Consider the following 22816-nt stretch of genomic DNA (forward strand, 5'->3'; position numbering starts at 1 on the left):
ACTGGGTTTCTTTGTAGCCTTCTTGGAATTATGATGTTTAGATGAAGGAGGAACCGATGGTTGTGAAGTTGGGGTACCTAAAAAATCTTCACGAGTATGCTCTTTTTTCGAAGTCTTGGTGTCCGACTTTTGGGCTCGAGATTGAGCAGAACCCGACGAAGAGTGAGCCATAGAGTGGGCAGGCGAAAGTGGTGAGGTTGAACGGGCAATCTTTGCGCTGGCCGATCTGACGACCGTGGCACTAAAGGTGAGGTCGCAAGTCTGCGTGGCCGCCTCCTTTGTTGGCCGAGGAGAAGCAAGGACAGTGCTGTATTTTCCTGTCTGAGGCACGGTGGGCTGTCGACTGGCGAATAATTTTCGAGCAGCAACAGTCGACACCTTTTCCTTCACTCTGATTTCCTGGATGAGCTTTTCGTCCTTAAAAACGGGGCAATCTCGAGAGGAAGCAGCGTGGTCACCCATACAGTTGATGCAGCGAGGGGATGGAGGTGGACAAGCACCCTCATGGGCATCCTTGCCACACGTAACACATTTGGCCGGATTGGAACAGGACTGGCTGGTGTGATTGAACCGCTGACACCGATAGTAACGCGTAGGGTTTGGGACGTAAGGGCAAACGGAAATTATCTCATAGCCTGCTTTGATTTTCAATGGAAGTTGAACTTTGTCAAATGTCAAGAAGACAGTGCAGGTTGGAATGATGTTCGTGTCAACCCTTTCCGTAACTCTATGAACAGCCGTTACGCCCTGGTCAGACAGGTAGCGCTGAATTTCTTCGTCAGACAATCCATCGAGGGAGCGTGTATAAACGACTCCATGCGAGGAATTTGAAGTGCGGTGCGCTTCAACCCGGACAGGGAAGGTGTGGAGCAGTGAAGTACGCAGCAATTTTTGTGCCTGGAGGGCACTGACTGTTTCTAACAACGTGCCATTCCGTAATCTGGAACAAGACTTTACAGGACCTGCAATTGCGTCGACACCTTTCTGAATAATGAAAGGGTTGACCGTGGAGAAGTCGTGACCTTTGTCAGACCGAGAAACAACAAGGAACTGTGGCAACGATGGAAGAACCGTCTGTGGCTGAGACTCAGTATACTTACGCTTATGAGCAGACATAGCGGAAGGTGAGGAAACCATTGCGGAAGAATCCCCCATGATTACCAGCGTCTCCGATGGCGCACTCCTCCCTTGTGGGGCCCTCTCTGAGGGCACTCCCGCCTTAGGTGATTGTACACACCTCAGGTCACACCTCCCGACAAACGGACGGAGGGACCAATCGGCACTTTTGGAAGGTATCAGCTCGGGTAATCACCCCTCCCTGGGCCTGGCCGTTACCAGGGGGTACGTACGTGTCCTACCTGTCTACCCGGGGCGGGGAATTACGCGTTACCCCGTCACCGGCTACGCACAAAAATGCGTGGGTAGGCCTTCAGACACGCACAGGGAGGAAGAAAGAGAAAGGAAAGGAAAGGAAAGAAGAGAGGTCTCAAACGCCGCAGCGGAGAAAAGGGTAAAGAGAAGAGGTAAGGAAAAGAGAAGGACAAAGGAAGGAAGAAAACAGACAAGCAAAGAAGGCGAAGAATGCGTTACATTTTCAAGCGTCCGTCTCCGGACGTAGGCACAAACCATATTCCCAGATGGGGAGAAAGGGAAAGAAAGAGCCAGAGGTGAGGGGAGGAGGGGCGAAGATGGGGGATGGGGAAGGATGCGGAAAGGGAAGGTATGCAGCCCGGAAAGGAAGGAAGGCCACATTAGCTTGGGGTTCCGTGCTCGCTACGCACGTATCCACAAAAGAGTTGTGGACCCCCTGGGGGGGCCTTCATTGTTGTCACCTCATTCTCATTCTCGTCACTTGTTCAAGTTACATAGTCAATGATTTGGTCGTCGATTAATTCTGCTCCTGTTAAGTAGTCACCTTACATCACTGGCCTCAATGTCTGGTTGAAAAGATAGCATCACACATTTACATTTAGTTGGTGTCATAATTTAGTTTCACACACTTAAACATGCAAGAAGAACACAGTCACTAATTTCGCACCTAGCACTGGTCACAACTGCCTACTGATCCGTATCTGTGACAATGAGTCATCAGCAAGTCCTGTAGCAGCAGCTCATATACGTAACACGTAACAGAAATGGGATGGTCGGACTAGGTGGGTAGTCGGACCATCAGAAGTTTGACTGGTGAGTTTCTACAGTATGTGGAATGAATCTGGCTATTTTGAATACCGTATGTACTCGAATCTAAGCCACAACTGAAAAATGAGACTCGAAATCAAGGGAAAAAAAATAAATTACTGAATCTAAGCCGCTCCTGAAATTTGAGACTCGAAATTCAAGGGGAGAGAAAAGTTTTAGACCGCCCCTCCAAATAGAAACAAAGTTGGTTCATTGTAACACGAGACACAATTGAGGTCAAATGGATGAAGATACAGCTACAGTAATTTGGTTTGAGTCGTAAGAATAACAGTTATGCTTTACCAAGTAGCCACTGCTACATGTCAGGCGCACCGTCCGTATTTATACGGGTACCCTTCCTTTTTCACGTGCTTCATCTGGTTTGAATCAATTGCTTATTTTGCTTTGATCCGATAAGTGCCGTTCTCTTTGCTATAGGTCTTTATGTCACTCTAAGCTGAAAATGCATTGTTAAGGTGTCATGCATTGTTTGTCGCATTCTGATAATGAGTGTTTACGACCTGTCACCGTTCGCGGCATGGCTTGCTTTTGTGCGCACTACCGCGGCTTACAATTAAAAATAAGAGAGGAATTGTCTTATAACTGAAACAACAGCAAGAGACTGCTATTTGTTGTTACTTACGCTGTTGCTTTCTTTGATAAAAAAAAAAAAGAGAGAGACTGCGTATGGTAGAATTGTTCCTAATGAGAGTTTAGCAAAATTTTTTCTCTGTTTGAAAATCTTTGCAGATGCCTCTTTACTACATTACATTCTGTACAGAAATTAGAGTCATCTTAGATTTGTGCTTCATTTGTGACTGTATCACTATTCAGCATAAGAATAATACCAATATAAACATGACATTATATGTATATTCTTCCGCGTTTGCTGTTGTCTCACTCTAGTTTCGTAGTTTATTAGACAGGATTTCAATGAGATAGCAGCAAACACGAAAGAATACATGGCATAATGTTTACATTCTTCTACATTTTCTTTTAATTTATTTACTAACGCATAGGTTTTGGCACCAGTATTTATCTTTGTGCCTGCAAAGCATGCATGTGTAGTGCTACATGGCAGAAGTTAGTTGTGGTGGCACCTACCAACACTTTTCAAACTTCCGCTTACTTTGCACTCGATTCTAAGCCACACGCGGTTCTTTGGATTACAAAAATCAGAAAAAAAGTGTGGCTTAGATTCGAGTAAATACGGTACAATGTATCTGAAGTTACAAAGTGAACCACACATCTGTATGTCTACCACTGACTATTGCAAATCTTCACTTGGTTTTAAGTGAAAGTACCTAACCTGGCAATGATTAATAACTGTTAAATAAGTATGGGAATTGGATACACATTCTAATCTTCTTCTCCACCTCTCTCTGTTAATGTCTTATCCCCCACTCTGCCCATCACTCCCCCCCCCCCCCCCAAAATCACTCGTCTCCTCTTCCCCTGCTCGACCCTCCTCTGTGCCTCTTCTCCTTTCCCCCCTCCCCTCTTACACACATCTCCCCCCCCCCCCATTCCATCTCCTCTCAGCCTTTTCTCTGACTTTAAGCCTTGGTTACCACAACTTTTCTGCTTTCTATGAAAACCAAATGATAGGAAAACAGCACATTGTTATTTATAGACTGTTTGTTTAAAAATATCTATAATGAGATTGAATATACTTGGGAGAGCAGTTTATCTAATAGTTTAAATGTTCGTTACTGTAGCTGAAACTGACTGCAAGAAAGAAAACAGAACAGCGCACTTTTGCAGCGTAACAGGACACATAATTTTCTATCTTGCAATCTATTTTTCAAAGAAACTCTGTACACGGCTGTTTAAAAAATATACAATACAACCCCGCTTTTAAGTTCCCAGATTTAATTTTTCCTGCCATTAACAATTTTTTTTTTATCTCCCATTAAATTTCCTATGTTTACAATGCTAATTCACATCCAATTTTATGTTTAACATACCTACAATTTTTCTGTGATTTACATTTTACGAAACAATGTTCAAGCAAAACAAAAAAAGTAAATTGATATAAAATACAGGCATGGCACTGGCCTTGAAGAAGTGTTGACAAACATTATGCGATTTAGTTTCTTGACACCATGACACTCTACTCAAAAGGTCTGAATCGGTAAAGTTGTAAGAATTTGTGTTTTATTTCCTTCCTCTGACAACCTCTACTTCGCATGGTGGCTGCTGGGAATTCTTTTGAATAATGACCCATCACAAAAGTTTTCAGTGTATTGCGCATACGCAACTTCATAATTTTTGGACACCACGTTAGCAAAAGGTTTCGACTTTGAACAAGTCCCGCCCATTTACCACCGTCCATATATACCTGCGACCCGCACATGGTCTGCTGCTTTTGCTCTCATCATGACAACTCTATAGCACGTTTTGTGTGTTCTGTTGTTCAGCTGCTTGTAGCCCTAGTTGACACCTTCGCATTGCTCAAATGTTTCTGGTTTGAATAATGAAATACTGCACCAGTTAATATTTTTTTAGTGTGTGAGTGGTGTGTGTAATGGAGGGTGAGCAGTACCTTATAACCTCAAAGTGACAATAGGAATAAATTCATGGAAGGCATCATTCCAAGTGTGGTAAAAGAGAGAGAGAGAGAGAGAGAGAGAGAGAAATAACTGATGCGATGTTTCATTACTTAAATAATGAATGACACAACTGCACGCTTTCCAAAAACATCTATTATGATGAACGAAACAAAGTCAAATGTTTCTACTTTCCAAACAGTTAACCAGTGCCAGTTACACCAGTGGGTAAACAGTAGAAAATTCAGGTAACCTTTATTGGATAATAACCAAGTCCCTAGCGAGTATTTGAAGTCTGTTATGTACATATATCACACATAAACTATGAAAATGCTAAAGGGATTACAAATTTAACTTTTACCTCTTAAAATGTTATTTCCCACTTCTTACACCATTTTTTGAAGTACTACCTTGAAAAGTGTAAAAGCAGAGTTTCAGTGCACAGCCCAGGTCCATATGACTTTATTAGAGTATCATGGAAATATTTGAAGTAAATCGATCAAGAACTTTTCAAGACTTTTACGTATACCACATATCGCCTATGTCCATCCAAATCTTTATTAGAGCAACATGTAAAAATCTGAAGTAAATCAGTCAAGAGCCTTTCAAGATTTTTGCTAATCACTTTTCCCTATTGTATGTACGTTTATATACAGGGTCTCTGTTAGGAGAGTCGTCAGGTGCATATTCTGTGGTGTTTCAGCAAACATTCACAATTTTGTTTTTGCGGCGTGTAGATGGAATCAACCCAAACAAAGACTGCTCATTATGTCTTAGATGCAACACATAGCACCAAGGGAAGTATTGGTTTGTTTCCTGTAACAAACAAAATGCTTTTTAAAGTGGAATTTTATGTGCCTACTCGACAGAAAGGTTCCAAATTACCCTAGGGGGATATTTGTTTTATTGATGTGTATAAATAGAGACAGTAAAACACGAAGAAAAACTAGTACTCCAGCAGTGATAGCACTGCTAGGGCCTGCACAGACTGCTACTGCCATCACAAATGCTGCTTAGTCACTACTAGGGTACTGGTTATTCTTCGTACTTTACTATTCATGTTAATACATACTGGTAAAGCAAGTAACACACTGAACTAATTTGGGTCTGCTCTATTGAATGTTCACAAAAATTCCACTTTCAAAATAATTTTATTAGTACCGGGAAACAAACAGATTTTCCGTTGACATTGGGCATTGTACGAAAGATGCGATGAGCAGGATTTAAACTCTAAGGCTGCACACTTTTGGTGAACCTGGAATGTGCTGGATGATATCGTGAAAATTCTCTGTTACCCAATATCACACATTTTGCCTATTCACTGCAACATTCACAAAAATTTGCTTAAAAAATTGTAAATATCTGCTGAAACACCAGAGACAATACGCTTGACAACCCACAGGAGAGAGACCCGGTATATTAAAAAATATATAACCTCTGTCCATCCAAACATTTATTATTAGAGAAACATGGATCACACACACACACACACACACACATACACACACACACACACACACACACACACACACACACTGCAGCCTCTGGCATCTTAAGTCACACAGCAGTGTATGATGGGAGCAGCAATTTGGGTAGGGGAAGGAGGATGCTGGGGCGGGGAGGCTGAAGCAGAAGAATAGCAGGGTGGGGGTGGGAGACAGTGAAGTACTGCTGGATATCACGCAAAGATGAGATGACGGCAGCTAGCTGCAGCCAGGAGGTTAGACGGAGGGGAGACGAGAGGAGAGGTTTGGGTGGGGGGAGGGCGAAGTAAAAAAAAATAAGGGGGGGGGGGGGGGGGGGGGGCAGGCTGGATGGGTGAGAAAAATGACTAACAAAGGTTGATGCCAGGGGGGCTACGGGAATGTAGGATACATTGCAGGGAAAGCTCCCACCTGCGCAGTTCAAAACAGTTGGTGGTGATGGGAAGGACCCACATGGCACAAGCTGTGAAGCAGCAGCATGCTTAGCAACAGGGTGGTCCACTTGTTTCTTCGCCACAGTTTTTTCAGTGGCCATTCATATGGACAGACAGTTTGTTGGTTGCCATGCTCACATAGAATGCAGTACAGTGGTTACAGCTTAACTTTTAGATTACATGACTGGTTTCACAGGTATCCCTGCCACTGCTGGGATAGATGATGTTTGTGAACGGACTGGAGTAAGTGGTGGGGGAGGATGTATGGGACAGGTCTTGCACCTACTACAGGATTATGAGGCATGATGTAAAGAGTTAGGAGCAGGGGTTAGGATGTAAGGGGTAGGGATGTCCAAGTAAATTCTGCAGGTTCGATGGACAGCGGAATACCACTATAGGAGGGGTGGGAAGGATAGTGGGCAGGAGATTCTCCTTTCAAGGCACAACGAGAGGTAGTCGAAACCCTGGCAGAGAATGTAATTCAGTTGCTCCAGTCCTGAGTGATACTGAGTTATGAGGGGAATGCTCCTCTGTGGCCGGAGAGTGAGACTTTGGAAGGTTGTGGGAAACTGGAAGGATAAGGCACTGAATATTTGTTTTTGTACAAGGTTAGGAGGACAATTACAGTCTGCGAAAGCCTCAGACAGACTGTATATTTTAAGAGGAACCGATAATCACTGCAGATGTGATGACCATGGGTGGCTAGGCTGTATGGAAAAGGACTTCTTGGTATGGAATGGGTGGAAGCTGTCAAAGTGAGATATTGCATGTGGTTAGTAGGTCTGATATGGACAAAGATACTGATGTAGCCATTTTTGGAGGAGGAGATCAAAATCTAGGTAGGTAGTTTGTTGGGTTGAGTAGGACGAGGTGAAGCAAGAGGCTGTTGAGGTTATGGAGGAATGTGGATAGGGTGTCCTCCTCCTCGATCCAGATGGCAAAGATGTCATCAATGAATCTGAATCAGGTGACAGGTTCAGGATTCTGGGTGTTTAGGAAGGATTCCTCTAGATGGCCCATGAATACGCTGGCATAGGATAGTGCCATGCAGGTTCCCACAGCCGTACCCTGGATTTGTTTGTAGGTAATGCTCTGAGAATCAACAATAATGATAGACAACAGCTCACCAAAAAGATGATTGCTGAGCCGCAGACAGGCACATAGAAAAAAACTATCACTCTCTCACAACTAAATTTTCTGCCATAGCTTTTGTCAGGAAACGAGAGCACACACACACATTAACGTAATCACTTAGACACAACCCATGAACACATGACCATCTCTGACCGCTGTGTCCACAGTCTCTGAGAATCAGATCCAAACAAACCACTCCTTGTCTCCCCCTGCCTCTCATCGGCAGCTGCTAGGCTAGCTGTTAGAAAGTGGTGGCAGCACTGACTGCAAGCTGAGGGGAGTGGTAAGAAGGGGAGAAGCAGTAGGAATGAGGGAGTAGGGAAGCGGCTCTAGTACTCAGATGCACCCAGTCAACTACGGTGCATGACAGCCCAGTAAACAAAGCATTTCATCTATTGAGACAAAAACAAGATTTTTCGATTGTATTTTTCAAATTTCCCAGAAATGTTTGAAATTCTCTGATTTCCAGAACCTGTGGCACAACTGAACACATGTGTTAAAAGTAGGATTATCAAAAATACCTTTTTTTTGAAGAATGGCAGTAAATGGAGGGAAAAACAGCAGGTAAGTATTACAAAAGCATTATAGCAGAAATGTGATGATATGCTTGGGAGCACTTTCAAACATTTTGATTAATTAAATTGTAGAAGCAACAGCAGCATGTAAAGATTGTCAGTATGCGAATATACATGTGTTGGTTTTTCCTTTTTTATCAAACATGCAGATAGTACATGTGCAAACAGCAGTCCATCAGTAATAACCCTATGGTAGTATCAAAATGCATCACTTAATCCCTTATGTTAAAACTAACCAAATTTAAATAAGTAATAGAAAGCATTTTAGACTAACACACACATCTGATAAATGGTCAAATGATTACAAAGCTAAGTTAAAAGGCTCCAACCATAAGTATGTGTTAATCTCTGCAGAATTTGCATTTTGGCTTTCATGTAAATCAAGAGAGATTATATCAAATACCTGTACAGACGAGTAGTTTGATGGCGTATAGCTGGAGGCAGTTGGATAGACGGAAGATGACGACTTCTGATTCTGGTAAGTGGATTGATATGTGACTGTACTGGGTGCAGAGTAAGATAGGCCCACTTCACTTTTATCTACGTCCAAAGTAGATGCAGTCGATGACCTTGTTTGTGTGAAACTGGACTGGCTAACTTTGTGGTCTGATGTAGAGAGAATAGATTCAGAACCTGGAAGCTAGAAACAAAGTTTATACATACAGTACCAAACTTTTAACATTTTTTTTTTACTAAATTATGCAGAAATCCTTAACAGTACCTTCTGACTTTGACTGAGTGATGAAGCAATACTGTTTTGACTCGATTTTTGAGTTGAGGATGCCGTGTATGCATCTAATGCAGATGTTTGACTTGTACTCAGGTCAAGATTCGTGGAAGCTCTAGGCGATGGTAAGGAATCCAGAACTGAATTTGATACACTGTTGGAAAACTTGTTCTGTTCAGAATTTGTTTCAAAAGAGTTCGTCTCACTTCCGAATTCTAGAGCACCAAACTGAACATCTAGATATCCTATACTGCTGTTAATAGCATCACCAGGCATTTCAACTGCTGTTGCTGGAATCTGAAAGTTTCCAATTAGTGCTTTCCTCCATTCAAGAAGTATATTTACAATTAAATGTTAACAACACACTAAATACATGAATGCACAAGATTACACAAGTATTTACTTTTGAGGGAGGAGGAACTCTTGGCCGCTGTGTTTTCGTCCGCGTTGGTATGGATTGTGACTGGGTGGTGGTTGATGGAGATTCTGCAGGCTGCTCTTGTATCTGCGGGCTGTAGGTACTAGAGGAACTTACGTAACTGGATGTAGAAAATGGCGCTGTAACACAAGTTGCGTAGTTACAGAGTTTTGAAAAGCATATAAAATTTACATCAGTCAAGTTTAAAATTATATCAAGTAACACATACACTCATGCGCATGCCTTACACTATATGCACAGTATTGTCTTAAGGACCGAGGTTTTACATATATCCTCAGTGGCTACATCAGCTAACTGATACAAATAAGACCATATGCGCTTAAGTTTACAGTTTATATACACACAACTCATTTCCTTCAGATCAACATCAAAGACAGTAAAAGACCCTGAGCACACGTCACAGGTGTGACATTCATACAGGTGGAAAACTATAAAGGTTCAGAAGGAATTGTGCGTCAATATAAAAAAACCTATTCTGAATCCAGCAGACACCAAAAATGTGCAGTCCTAAGTATCAACTGCATGCCAACCAGCACAGTGCCACAAAATGGCATCAAGACTGCACTAACCCACACGCTAATGATAAGAGCAGGCAATGCCACACCATCACGAAGACACAGTTCAGCAGCCCCTGGCAACACTGTTTTAGCCACCCGCCCTTCACTGGTTGGCCCAGTTAAGTCGCAGTCTTCGATAGCATTAGTACTGACTAACAGGAAGACGTTACTTAGCCAGCATTCTGCTAATAGTAATGGAGATTGAAGAACTATTATATAGGAGGCACAGGAAACACTGAAAGTTAAGTGCTGTTTCTTCCCTTAATAGAAACAAAGTTTTCTGTTAACTAGAAAGTGTATTGTACAGATGATTTTAGATTCCTGCCACCAGCCATTGATACTTCTCTTCTTCCTTATTTGTGTCAACGTTGACTCCCATAGTAGCCGACACAACAAACAATGTATGGGTACAACACCATCTCTTTAAGTTGTTGCAGAACCATTTCCTAGATGTAGGTATTATGCTACCAAATGGTTTGAGTGAAGTATGTTCTTCATCAGGACAAATAAAATAACTTCACTGAGTTTGTTGAAGTCTTCAGTGCACTGAACTCTGAGATTTACAAAAGATGAATGTTAACTTGCACATAGTGAATCTGGAATAAAGACCAGTATGTGCTTTTTCAAATCTACATGGTTACTCTGCAGTTCACATGGTAAGTGGCTGGCAGAGGATTCATCAAACCATTTCCATATTACTTCTCTACCATTCCACTCTCGAATGGCGCGTGTGAAAAAAGGAACACCTAAATCTTTCCGTTCGAGTTCTGATTTCTGTTGTTTTATTATGATGATCATTTCTCCCTACATAGGTGGGTGTCAACAAAATATTTTTGCATTTAGAAGAGAAAGCTGGTGATTAAAATTTCGTAAATAGATCTCACCGCAAAGAAAACTGCCTTTGCTTCAGTGACTGCCACTAAAACGAGCTGCCATTCTTTGCACTTTTTCGATGTCCTCCACCAATCCTACCTGGTAAGGATCCCCTCTATCAATCCTACCTGGTAAGGATCTCACACCACGCAGCAATATTCTCCAGCAGAGGACAGACAAGTGTAATGTAGGCTGTCTCTTCAGTGAGCGTTCTGTCAACAAAGTGCAGTCTGTTTCGCCTTCCCCACAATATTATCTATATGGTCTCCCAATTTAAGTTGCTTGTAATTGTAATTCCTAGGTATTTAGTCGAATTGACGGCCCTTAGATTTCTGCGATTTATCATATACCCAAAATGTATCGGATTTCTTTTAGTACCCATGTGCACGACCTCGCACTTTTTTAGGTTAGTGCCAACTGCCACTTTTCGCACCATACAGAAATTCTCTCAAGATCATTTTGTAATTGGAATTGATCATCTGACGATTTTACTAGACGGTAAATTACAGAGTCACCTGCAAACAATCTAAGGGGGCTGCTCAGATTATCACCTAGACCATTTATGTAAATCAGGAACAGCACAAGGCCTATGACACTACCTTGCGGAATGCCAGATATCACTTCTGTTCTACTCGATGATTTACCATCTATCACTACAAACTGTGATCTCTCTGAGAGGAAATCACGAATCCAGTCACATAACTGAGGCGATACTCCATATGCACGGAATTTGATTAATAGTCGCTTGTGAGGAATGGTATCAAAAGCCTTCTGGAAATCTAGGAATATGTAATCGATCTGAAATGCCTTGTCGACAGCACTCATTACTTCATGGGAATAAAGAGCTAGTTGTGTTCCACAAGAACGATATATTCTGAATCCGTGTTGGTTATGTATCAATAAGTCATTTTCTTCAAGGTGATTCATAATGTTCAAGTACAGTACACACTCCAAAATCCTACTGCAAATTGAAGTCAGTGATATGGGTATGTAATTCAATGGGTTACTCCAATTTCCTTTCTTGAATATTTGTGTGACCTGTGCTACTTTCCAGTCTTTAGGAACAGACATTTTGTCAAGTGAGCGGTTGCATATGATTGCTAAGAAAGCTGTTACTGTGTCTGCATACTCTGAAAGGAACCTGATTGGAATACCATATTGACCGGAAGACTTGCCTTTCTTGAGTTGTTTCGCAACACCTAAGATATCTATTTTTATGTCACTCATGCTTCTGTTCTTGTTTCAAATGCTGGAATATTTACTACTTGTTCTTTCGTGAAGGAATTACGGAAAACTATATTTAGTAACCCCGCTTTAGTGGCACCATCATTGGTAACATTTCCATCATCATCGAGCGGTGACGGTATTTACTATTTTTTTTCCACTGGTGTACTTTACATACGACCAGAACCTCTTTGGGTTTTCTACCATATTTTGAGACAATGTTTCATTGAGGAAAAGGCTTTGTTGCACAAATGAAATCTCTTTATGGCCTTTTGAAGGGACTAAAAATGATTGAAATCAATTACATATCAACATCTATTGAAATTTTTTCTTCTAGGGTACCACAACTAGATATTTTTTGTAAAAAGTAAGGAACATAGTGGTTTTCCCTTATACTGATGGGTGAGAAGTGGTTATTGTTTCTGTGGGAACATGACACTTTACTGAAGAATTAAACACAGGGTTTTCTCAGTATGACAATGATTCAGATTCTGCATCCCTCTGCACTATCACCATTGATATCAGTGTAATAACAGTGAATCACCATCAGCATAAATACTAGAGGCTGTCAACTTCAAAGAAAATTTGTCAACAGATGTGGCAACAGTGTGCAATGACACTAATCTATGAGAATCTTCCAGATGTGGTGAAGTACACTGCATCTTTAAGTTTTCCTGCAGCAAAAGGCAAAGTAGAAGTGCCTAATGCAGATTGGATATGAATTCTCTCTCTTGTGGTCTTTACTCTTCCAACACCAGCATGGAAACCTAGTACGCAAACAAATAAATTTCCTAAAATATCTGTGCTCAGTTTCAAAACAAAAGGTTTACAAAGTTAAAGACAGTTATTGCTCTGCATTTAAGACTAAGAAAATTTATAAAGATTAGCTACCTCAATCACAAAGCTAAGTTGGAAGCAACGAAGAAATGCAACATCAAGGAGGAAGTAGCTATGAAGTGCGTCTTCATCTGGCAAAGTAAATAAAAAACTAACAGGCTACATTAACATCTACTTCCCCATCAGATTAGTGTGCGGTTTTTCACACCAATATTAACCCTTTTGCTGCTGTGGACATGTACAGGGCTATTACAAATGATTGAAGCGATTTCATAAATTCACTGTAGCTCCATTCATTGACAAATGGTCACGACACACTGCAGATACGTAGAAAAACTCAAAGTTTTGTTCGGCTGAAGCCGCACTTCAGTTTTCTGCTGTCAGAGCGCTCGAGAGCGCAGTGAGACAAAATGGCGACAGGAGCCGAGAAAGCTTATGTCGTGCTTGAAATGCACTCACATCAGTCAGTCATAACAGTGCAACGACACTTCAGGACGAAGTTAAACAAAGATCCACCAACTGCTAACTCCATTCGGCGATGGTATGCGCAATTTAAAGCTTCTGGATGCCTCTGTAAGGGGAAATCAACGGGTCGGCCTGCAGTGAGAAAAGAAACAGTTGAACGCGTGCGGGCAAGTTTCACGCGTAGCCCGCGGAAAATTGGCTCGTGCCAGAACTGGAGACCGACAGCGCCATTTCATCTTTCAACAGGATGGTGCTCCACCGCACTTCCATCATGATGTTCGGCATTTCTTAAACAGGAGATTGGAAAACCGATGGATCGGTCGTGGTGGAGATCATGATCAGCAATTCATGTTATGGCCTCCACGCTCTCCCGACTTAACCCCATGCGATTTCTTTCTGTGGGGTTATGTGAAAGATTCAGTGTTTAAACCTCCTCTACCAAGAAACGTGCCAGAACTGCGGGCTCGCATCAACGATGCTTTCGAACTCATTGATGGGGACATGCTGCGCCGAGTGTGGGAGGAACTTGGTTATCGGCTTGATGTCTGCCGAATCACTAAAGGGGCACATATCGAACATTTGTGAATGCCTAAAAAAACTTTTTGAGTTTTTGTATGTGTGTGCAAAGCATTGTGAAAATATCTCAAATAATAAAGTTATTGTAGAGCTGTGAAATCGCTTCAATCATTTGTAATAACCCTGTATTTACAGCCTGCTACACTCTTCCCCAGGTGCTGTATATGTGTACATGTGCACCTCCTACAGTGGTGTGTGTGTGTGTGTGTGTGTGTGTGTGTGTGTCCTGACCTGTCGACCTTCCACTGCCATGAACAGCTTACTTCCAAATTTCGGTGAGTAAAAAAATTTCAAGCATTTATCATACAACATAAATACCTCATTGTGTGCTATAATTTGCGAGAAACCTCATTTTAATATCTGGAACTGCTTATGAGATATGATGACTGTTATGACAACAAGATTCACTGTGCACAAGGACACAAATGGGCATGTTGCACACAACTGTCTATCGGATATAAAATCTAATAACTTCAAAACTGAATGAGATATCGTTCTGCCCTCAATTTTAAATAAAATTTGGTATCTTACGTACATTTTGTTTGCTGCAATATAACGGCTAAAATCAATCATATGCAAAGTGTTGCAACCTGTTGTAATCGCGACCAGAACAGTCTCGGGGTGGCCGAGAAAACGTGGCGGGACCAAACAGAGAGAGGCCCGCGAATAAACAAACTAACGGAAAGGACAGACATGAAACAACGACAGACGATCGAGAGAGATCTTATGACAACGTGCCAGAAGCAACGGAGTGACAGAGACAACCAAACGAACCCAAGATGTCCACTAGTAATGAAAACAAAGAATGGTAAACGCGTGATTTGTTATCGAGGCGATATGTCAAGACACATGCAACAATTAGACTCGCTGGCTGAGTGAGAGCCAGGAGCTTAAACACATGATTGGGGGCGCCGCTATGGGCCGCTGGAACCACGTTCCACTATGGTGCCTCACAATATGTGCGGGCCAGGAGGCACACACTTCCACAGCTTACGGCACGATAGTGAGGAGACCTTTCGGGGTCTTCAATGTCCATGACGTCCAGCGGGGATTCAAATTCCGTGGCGCGCGGTACCAGACAAAGTTTACACAGTGCATTTTTACCTCTTACAAAAAATATCAAACCATAAGATGTGCAAAAATCAAATTTTTCACCTAATACTTTCTGAAAAATCAGATGAAAAGTATTTCAATTTGGTTGGAATGTGTATTTCAGGCACCAGAATCTGGGGAGCAGTGCAGCCATAACAAAAGCCACCCTCAGCATGGACTGCAGAGAGCACATCTGTAGCATTGAAAAGGATAACTATTATTTAGTTAGTCCTAAGGTAAAGTAGCCCTAAATCTGCCATGCCAAAAAATTTGACTTCTCTAATGTCTACTGAACTGAACGTATAATGAACTAGTAGTATGTGGTGCATTCAAGTTGTAATGCCTCCAATTTTTCTCACGTTGAAACTTATATTACTTCTTGACCTTATCTTCCTGCAGCTGTGCACACTTTTCAAAATATCAATGCCATGATTCCACAGCCACTGTGAATGCTTTACGAGTCTGGTTTGAGCACTGGAAAACCATTTGACGCAATAGCAGCATTGCTAGTGAATGATCATCCAGGTAGTGTCTTTCGTTTTCTAAACACCCAAATTGACTAGGAACCTGGTCATCCGAGTGGGGAGCATTAGAAATCATTTCAGTCATTGTCAAAAAGAAACTGCAGTATCGCATTCACCCGATATGCTGGTGAGTTGTCTTGGTGAGAAACTACACCTGCTGCTTTTCTGACAGTTTTTCATGCAATGCTGGAAGGAGCTTGTTCTTCCAAATATCTTGGTATGATGCACCTGTCACTATAGAGTCCCCTGGAAAGCAATAAATAAGGATTACACCACTGCTGTCTCACAACATGGGCACCATTACTTTTTCAGCACTGGCGCTTAGCCAAATTTTTTTTGGCAGTGGCTAGTGCATGTGCGTATTGGCACATACACACGCTTCCGCTGAGCTGATTGGCACTTCATTTAAGGACTGAAAAAGGACATTAATGTTTCATCCCTTATCACAATCAATGAAAAGAAAGTCGCATTCATGCAATGATTGTGTGAACATTGTCCAACAACATGCTACACGCATGACATTGTGGTCATCCACCTGCATTCATGACACCCACATGAAAGATTCACATTTTCATGTCTTCATGCAGGATTGTGTGCACAGATCACACGGAAATTTCAACATTGGAGGTGGTGTGTTCCATACACATTCGGAAATCACCCAAAACAAATTTCTGCACTCACTCGATCATGTGGTCAAACTGGCTGTTGCGAGGCTGAGATTGTCTTGGTTTGTTAACACAAGATGTTCTACCTTCTTGAACTGTCACACCCATATAGCGACATTAGACTCATCCACGACACCATCACCACCTCTCAATTAACTAGTAATTAATTTCAATCGATGTTGCACTGTGTAAATGGAGAAAACATATGATTGTATGCTGTTCTTATAAAGAAAATGCCACCATTTTAAGTAGGGAAAACATTCCTCACTCTCCATGTAGTCACTTTAGTTCTGTATGGTGTACAGGGCAGCCATCTCTTTCATGCATTCACAAATGCATGCTTTTTTTAAAAAAACAAACTGCATGTTTTTATCTGTTTTCAGTTCTGAGAGAAAAGTCTGAAGTTTCATAGCCTGAATGCACCTTCTACGTCCACAGCACCTGCAGTGAAGCACCTTTGCCTTATAACTACACTGCCACATCACATGTCCTCAGTGTGGCATAAGGGTTCCAGCCAATAGCAAGAATTTTCAGGTGCCTTTCGCTACTGGTACACAAGAATATGAATGCCATTAGTAGTCACAGGGAACTACACAAATTAGATTCTAATAAAGCAACCTTGTAGTGAATGTGTATCCGTGTCCAAGTTGGCCCGATCTATCCATGCCTGGCCAAAGTTACCTCCGGATCTCAGCCAGTTCTCATTAAACACTTGACAACCACACCAGAGTCCTTTTGTTGGTGAAATGTCACCATGTTTAATGAATTGCCTCTGAGGATACTTATGTATAAACTCTATTGCAAATCTTTGAAGTCAATGTGTATCCACTGGGCTCATACAAGATATTTGGTAGTTCAGACAACTTTGTTGTCCTAAAGCTGCAAAGCATGCCTAGAGACAGGCCATTATGGCTCATTTTTTGCATTTGCTGGACATTATATAGGATGTGAACTTTGCTTTCAAGCGGGCTTCTAGCCAACACACAAGATGCTAAAGAGAAGGATTAAATTTTTGCATGGATCATAAATTTGACTTTTCACACGAACAGCATGGAGAAAACAAAGTATAATTTGTGAAAATTAATTACCTGCTGAAGATGTGAACCCTGATGGAGGACTAGGAGGCTGGTAAGATGATGCTGACGATGATGAGACAGTGTAACTGCTACTACTTGTTGTCCCAAAGGAAGTTCCTGCAGATGTACTTGTGCCAATGCCAACAGCAGATTTTAGGTTTTCTGTTGCTTGTGATAATTGATTCAGGTACTCAGACTGTGTTGAATTTAATTGGTTGACACCTACAGGAACTGGACTCTAAAAACATACCATACACAAATTATTTTCAGATGAACAGCTCAGACAATAAAAAAAGAAGCAGTTTCACAAATTATATACAATATCAAAGCAGTAACATGTTGTCCAGGAAACATGAGAAGGGCCAAAGTATGGTTCCACATAACCATATATTGCAAAGGAATACTTTTTGCAAAGATGATGTTTAAAACATTTAAGTAAGGCTCATCAAAGAATTTCATGAACAAACAACTAAATGAGCTCAAACTGAAAATAGGTCCACACAATATGTATTTCTTGTACACTGCTCTTACTTGCGACAGCTGATTTGTTGTTGACTGATGTATTTCAAGGCTCTGAGACATCTGGCTTGAACTAGATGCCACACTGCTTGAAAGAGTCTGCGACGTCAATGCAGACGACAACTCTGTAGTTGGTTCCTGTGTGGGAATAACTGGTTCAGAGTTGACTACAGGTTCCACTGTACCACCACTGGGCGTGAATACCTTGCTGTCTGCTAGTGAACCAGTGTATTCTTCATTGTCCCAATCTTCCGGTGAAGGGAATTCGCCCCATTTTTCTGTGCCAAACCAGAGAAAATGCACTAATAAAGAAGTAGTGATATGAAATTATTGTACCTATACTAAAGTTAACAAAAACAAAATGTATACAATTTGTAATATGATACTGCAATTTATTCTCACCCTATTTAACAGTGTATATTCCATATTTATGCAATGCTGAAAGAAGAGGGAGGGAAAGGAGGCAAGTATGAATTTAGAAATTTAAATGGTGCAAACTACTCCTATTTTATGGCAAATTTGATACTTTTAAGAAGCACAGTCATTTTACCAAACACAACCCACAGTAGTGTGATCCTTCTTAAAGCACTGAATTGCATGATTTTACATCATCATATGCCAAATAGGGATGCTTCAGTGCTCAACAGAGGAGCAAACATATCTTCTTTTACTTAACGAACATGACAAAAACCAGATAAGGAAAGACTTGCAATGATAAAGGATACTAGCACTTTCCTGTGTTTATATCTGCAATTCACTTATTTCTTAATAAAAAAATAATTATCATGGCCTAAGTACTCGTCTTTGCTTCTATTTTCACAGTTTTCCATTTTTCCGATCCTTATGAACCGATGTCACTTCTTACCATCCTTGTCTTTCTGCCTTCATTTGGCTTCCAATAATTAAACACTATTTCTGGAAGCATGTGAGTTCCCTGAAATTTCTAGGGTGTTCACTGACACTTATGTCAATTCAGTTGATGGTCCTATCTCTCCCTCTTTTTTCAGCTCATTCTTCTGACTGGTTCAATGCAGCCCTCGATGATTTCCTCTCTTGTGACAATCTCTTCATCTCAAAGCAGTACTTGCACCCTGCATCAATTATTTGTCAGGTGTACTCCAATCTCTGTTTCACCTACAGTTTCTACCCTCTAGTAGCATTCCCTGCTGTCTTAATACACGACATTTCAATTGTATCCTCCTCCTTGTCAGTGTTTCCCACATGTTCCTCTCTTCACTGATTCTGCAGAGAACCTCTCATTCTGAATCTGTCCACCTTTATTTTCAACTTTCTTCTACAGCACATAACAGTTCGATTCTCTTCCTTTCCAATATTCCAACACTCCACAATTTGCTACCATACAACACTGTGCTACAAACAAACATTTTCCGAAATTTCTTCCTCAAAATAACCAACCATTGTATGGTGTTGCTATTTGTTAAAAAGTAAATTCAAAAATAATGCCAAGAAAACCATTTGCATATGCACAAGAATGATGATGTGTAGCAATGCACTTATTCTGGCCGCAAGCACTTTTAGCGTCGACAAGTAGGAATGGCACATCTCCGTCATCGCAAGTTATTTGACTTTGTAACTTAATGGCCCAAACCATCTTGCTAGTTCTGTTTGCTGTATGACTTCTTGTAATGTGGACATCTGTATTAAATATACTGAGTCAAGTCTGGGTCACACTAGACTGGTTTTGTCATCATTTTATGAAGTATGTAAAATGATGCTTAATGGAAGCACAGATTATGTTTTCATGTTTTTGGAAATGAAAGAAGAATAATATTTTCAGTTTGTTGGCATATGTCAACATTATGATTGGGGGAAGGGGAGGCTCCCTGCCCCAGCCTCCTCCTTACCCCACCCAGTCACCACTCCCTTCATGCACTGTTTCTGCTGCTCACAATGCGGTTTCAGTTATCTGAGACTGCAGACTGTGTGTGTGTGTGTGTGTGTGTGTGTGTGTGTGTGTGTGTGTGTGTGAACACCCCTGCCCGCTCTCACGGAAAGAAAGAAAAACTGGAACTTTGTGTGGCTACATACAAGTCACCATTCATCTTCCAAGATATTGAGTTTCAAATTATTGATAGTGGGTCAAGGACACAGAATGACTTTCTTCGGATACAGCTTGGAACAATTCCAGCTCCTGCTTGAACTATTTTCGAAAATGATGGAAAGTCCAAAATAATACTTTGATGTGTATCTATATTCTTTTAAAATTTCTCTTATCTCTCAAATATAGCTACAACTTGTTTACCACAAGTTGGTCAGTTCCAATCTGGAAGAAGCTACCATGGAGACATTGCTTTTGATTGATAGCACACAGCACAAATATTAGGCTTGACAGTCTACGCAAAGAAATGAAAGCTTGCTGAGCAACCACAAATCAAATGCACTTTCAATCTAGAATGTTCTTACGCTAAAGTATCAACAAAGTAGGAAAAGATTGACTGCTTCTTACTGTAAAGATAAAATGTTAAGTGCACACAGATACAGTTGAAAGACACTTACACATAACTTTTCGGCTTCGGCCTTTGTCAGAAAAAGAAAGTCAAACACACAACATTCATTCTCACAAGCAAGCACACTTCACATACACGAGACTGCCAACTCTGGCGTCTCTGACACTAATAATAAATAGTTATTGGCAGATATATCACAACAGTAAACATTGACCTACCCATTTTTAGCGGATCTCCACCAGAACTGTCATCTGCAGTGGGGTTGTTCCACGTATCTATAGACCTAGGGAAACCAGTCTTGTCACGGCTCTGGAATGTACGAGGACCTAGGCGACCTCCACCTCGTCCACCTCTACCAGATCGACCTGGGCCATTCAGCACTCGTCCTCCACCTCCACCACGATAAAACCCCTCCCCTCGACTCTCCTCTAAATTTTTCTCATTTTCTTTATTTTCACGTCCACGCCCTAAAAAAAAAAAAGGCACACAAATTGTAATTTTAACTTGTAGAAGTAATGTAAATAATGTGTATCAAATAAGGTTTGAATGAGCGTTTATTTACAACTCTACTATTCTAATTTCCACCTTAAGGCCAACTGCAACAACATGAACAGTAAAAATACAGCTGCACAGAGGAAAACAAAAATAATACAAATGAGTACTACATTAAAATACAGTGAAACCTCACTCGTACACTTTTCAAGGGACTTAAAAAAATGGTGTAAAATGTGGGAAATAAAGTTTTAAGCTGTAAAAGTTACATATAGGATACCCCCTTGCACTTTATGTATGATATATGTACATAACAAGTGTCAGAAGACCTGTCAGGGATTTGTTTATAATCTAATGATGGTTTATTATCTAATAAAAACCGCTGATGTAACTAGAACTGATAGCTGTCTGGGAATTAGGAATGTTTGATTCAATTTCATATGTCATAATTGATGTTTTTGAAAGCCTGCAGTTGTCAGTAATTATTTAAATAATGAAATACTGCACTAGTTACATTTTTTTTCATGCTTAGCATGATGCATTTCAAGAATTTCTTTTCTCATTGTCAAGTGCAGATATGTAAATAAGTATTTTGTATGCTGTTTGAATAGGAAGTGGAATAAAATCAAGAAAACCTTCCTAAAATGGAGTGAGAAGGTATTAGGATTCCAGGACACCAGAAGAAAGCCATGGATATCTGATCATACGTGGCAGAAGATTGAAGAAAGGAGAGAAATAAAGGCCTTGATCAACCAGTGTAAGGACAATGAAGAAAAACAACGCCTTAGGGCAAGGTACAATGAAGTTCACTGGCAAGTGAAGAGAAACACTACACAAGTTCACCACAGGCACACAACCACCTTTACGAAACACTAGATCTCTTAGAAGAAATTGGGTAGAACAGCTTGCAGAAAGAGCTTAAGAGGCAGCAGAAAAGGGCGATTCGAAATAGCTATATAGTATCTCCAAACAGCTGCCCCAGGAAAGCATTAAAGAAAGTAAGCCAGTAAAGTCTAAAGAAGGTGAACTGTTGACCAATAGTGAGGAGCAGCTAAAGCAATGGAAGGAATATTTCAGTGAGATATTGAACATGACCCTAATACATCAAGAAGAACAAGAGCAGGAGGAACTAGACCTTGTGACGAAGCAAGCTGGGAAAATTTTAATTCCCCTCTTGTTTTGCCATCTGCCTCCTTAATTCATTTTCTCACTTAACAATTTACCATTAATATATGTGAATATAATCTTTATTTTCATAATAGAAAAAGTTTGGCCCTCAGCTTTAAAGTAAATACCACCAGATCTAATTGTGTGCCTAGTTTTATTTATGTAATCAATGTTGTAAGGTTTTTTTTTTTTACTATTCCTAGTTAGCATCTTTTGTCATAGAGTGAAACCAGTGATTTTTTCATAACTTAAATTCTACTGTTGACGTATAAACAAATATAAATTCGGTACTAACTATAAACATTTGGAAGACGAACTAATAGTATTCTTAAAGTATTTATTTGACTATTCGATAACATGTTAGCAAAGCCAGTCCTTAATTAATTCCAAAGTAATTAATAGTTTTGTCAAAAGTATTGTTTGTGTGACTATATATGTTAATTTCACGATTTAAACAAATAATTCGGCTTAATCCTTGTGGTAGAAGAAACTTTTATAAGAGACGCAATTTTTCAATGTATTCGGTCAATTTAATGAGTTAAGTTTTAATTGTAATTTCTGTAAACTGAACTTCAAACAGTGTGTAGTTTCAGCACCTGTTATTGTGAGGATATAAGAGGGCCCAATTTTTGGTCACGGCCGAGTTTCAGATGAGAAACCTGTGTTGGTTAGAATAACAACAATTCTTCAACTTAACTGTGGAATAAGTGTTAAAAAATTAGGCCATGTGTAAAAACAATGACAGTGTCTGCTCCATATGT

At 40.7% G+C, this 22816-nt stretch overlaps 1 protein-coding gene across 1 annotated transcript in view; it reads right to left on the reverse strand.

Moving 5' to 3' along the window:
- The window catches only part of LOC126189023 (protein lingerer), a 133544-nt gene that overhangs the window by 96126 nt on the left and 14602 nt on the right, over positions 1-22816 (reverse strand). The window contains 6 exon segments of the mRNA XM_049930846.1: positions 8758-8994; positions 9076-9378; positions 9485-9639; positions 17422-17647; positions 17941-18206; positions 20615-20863. Coding sequence (XP_049786803.1) covers positions 8758-8994; positions 9076-9378; positions 9485-9639; positions 17422-17647; positions 17941-18206; positions 20615-20863 — 1436 coding nt within the window.

Source organism: Schistocerca cancellata, chromosome 5 (assembly GCF_023864275.1).
Source record: "Schistocerca cancellata isolate TAMUIC-IGC-003103 chromosome 5, iqSchCanc2.1, whole genome shotgun sequence".
NCBI lineage: Eukaryota > Metazoa > Arthropoda > Insecta > Orthoptera > Acrididae > Schistocerca > Schistocerca cancellata.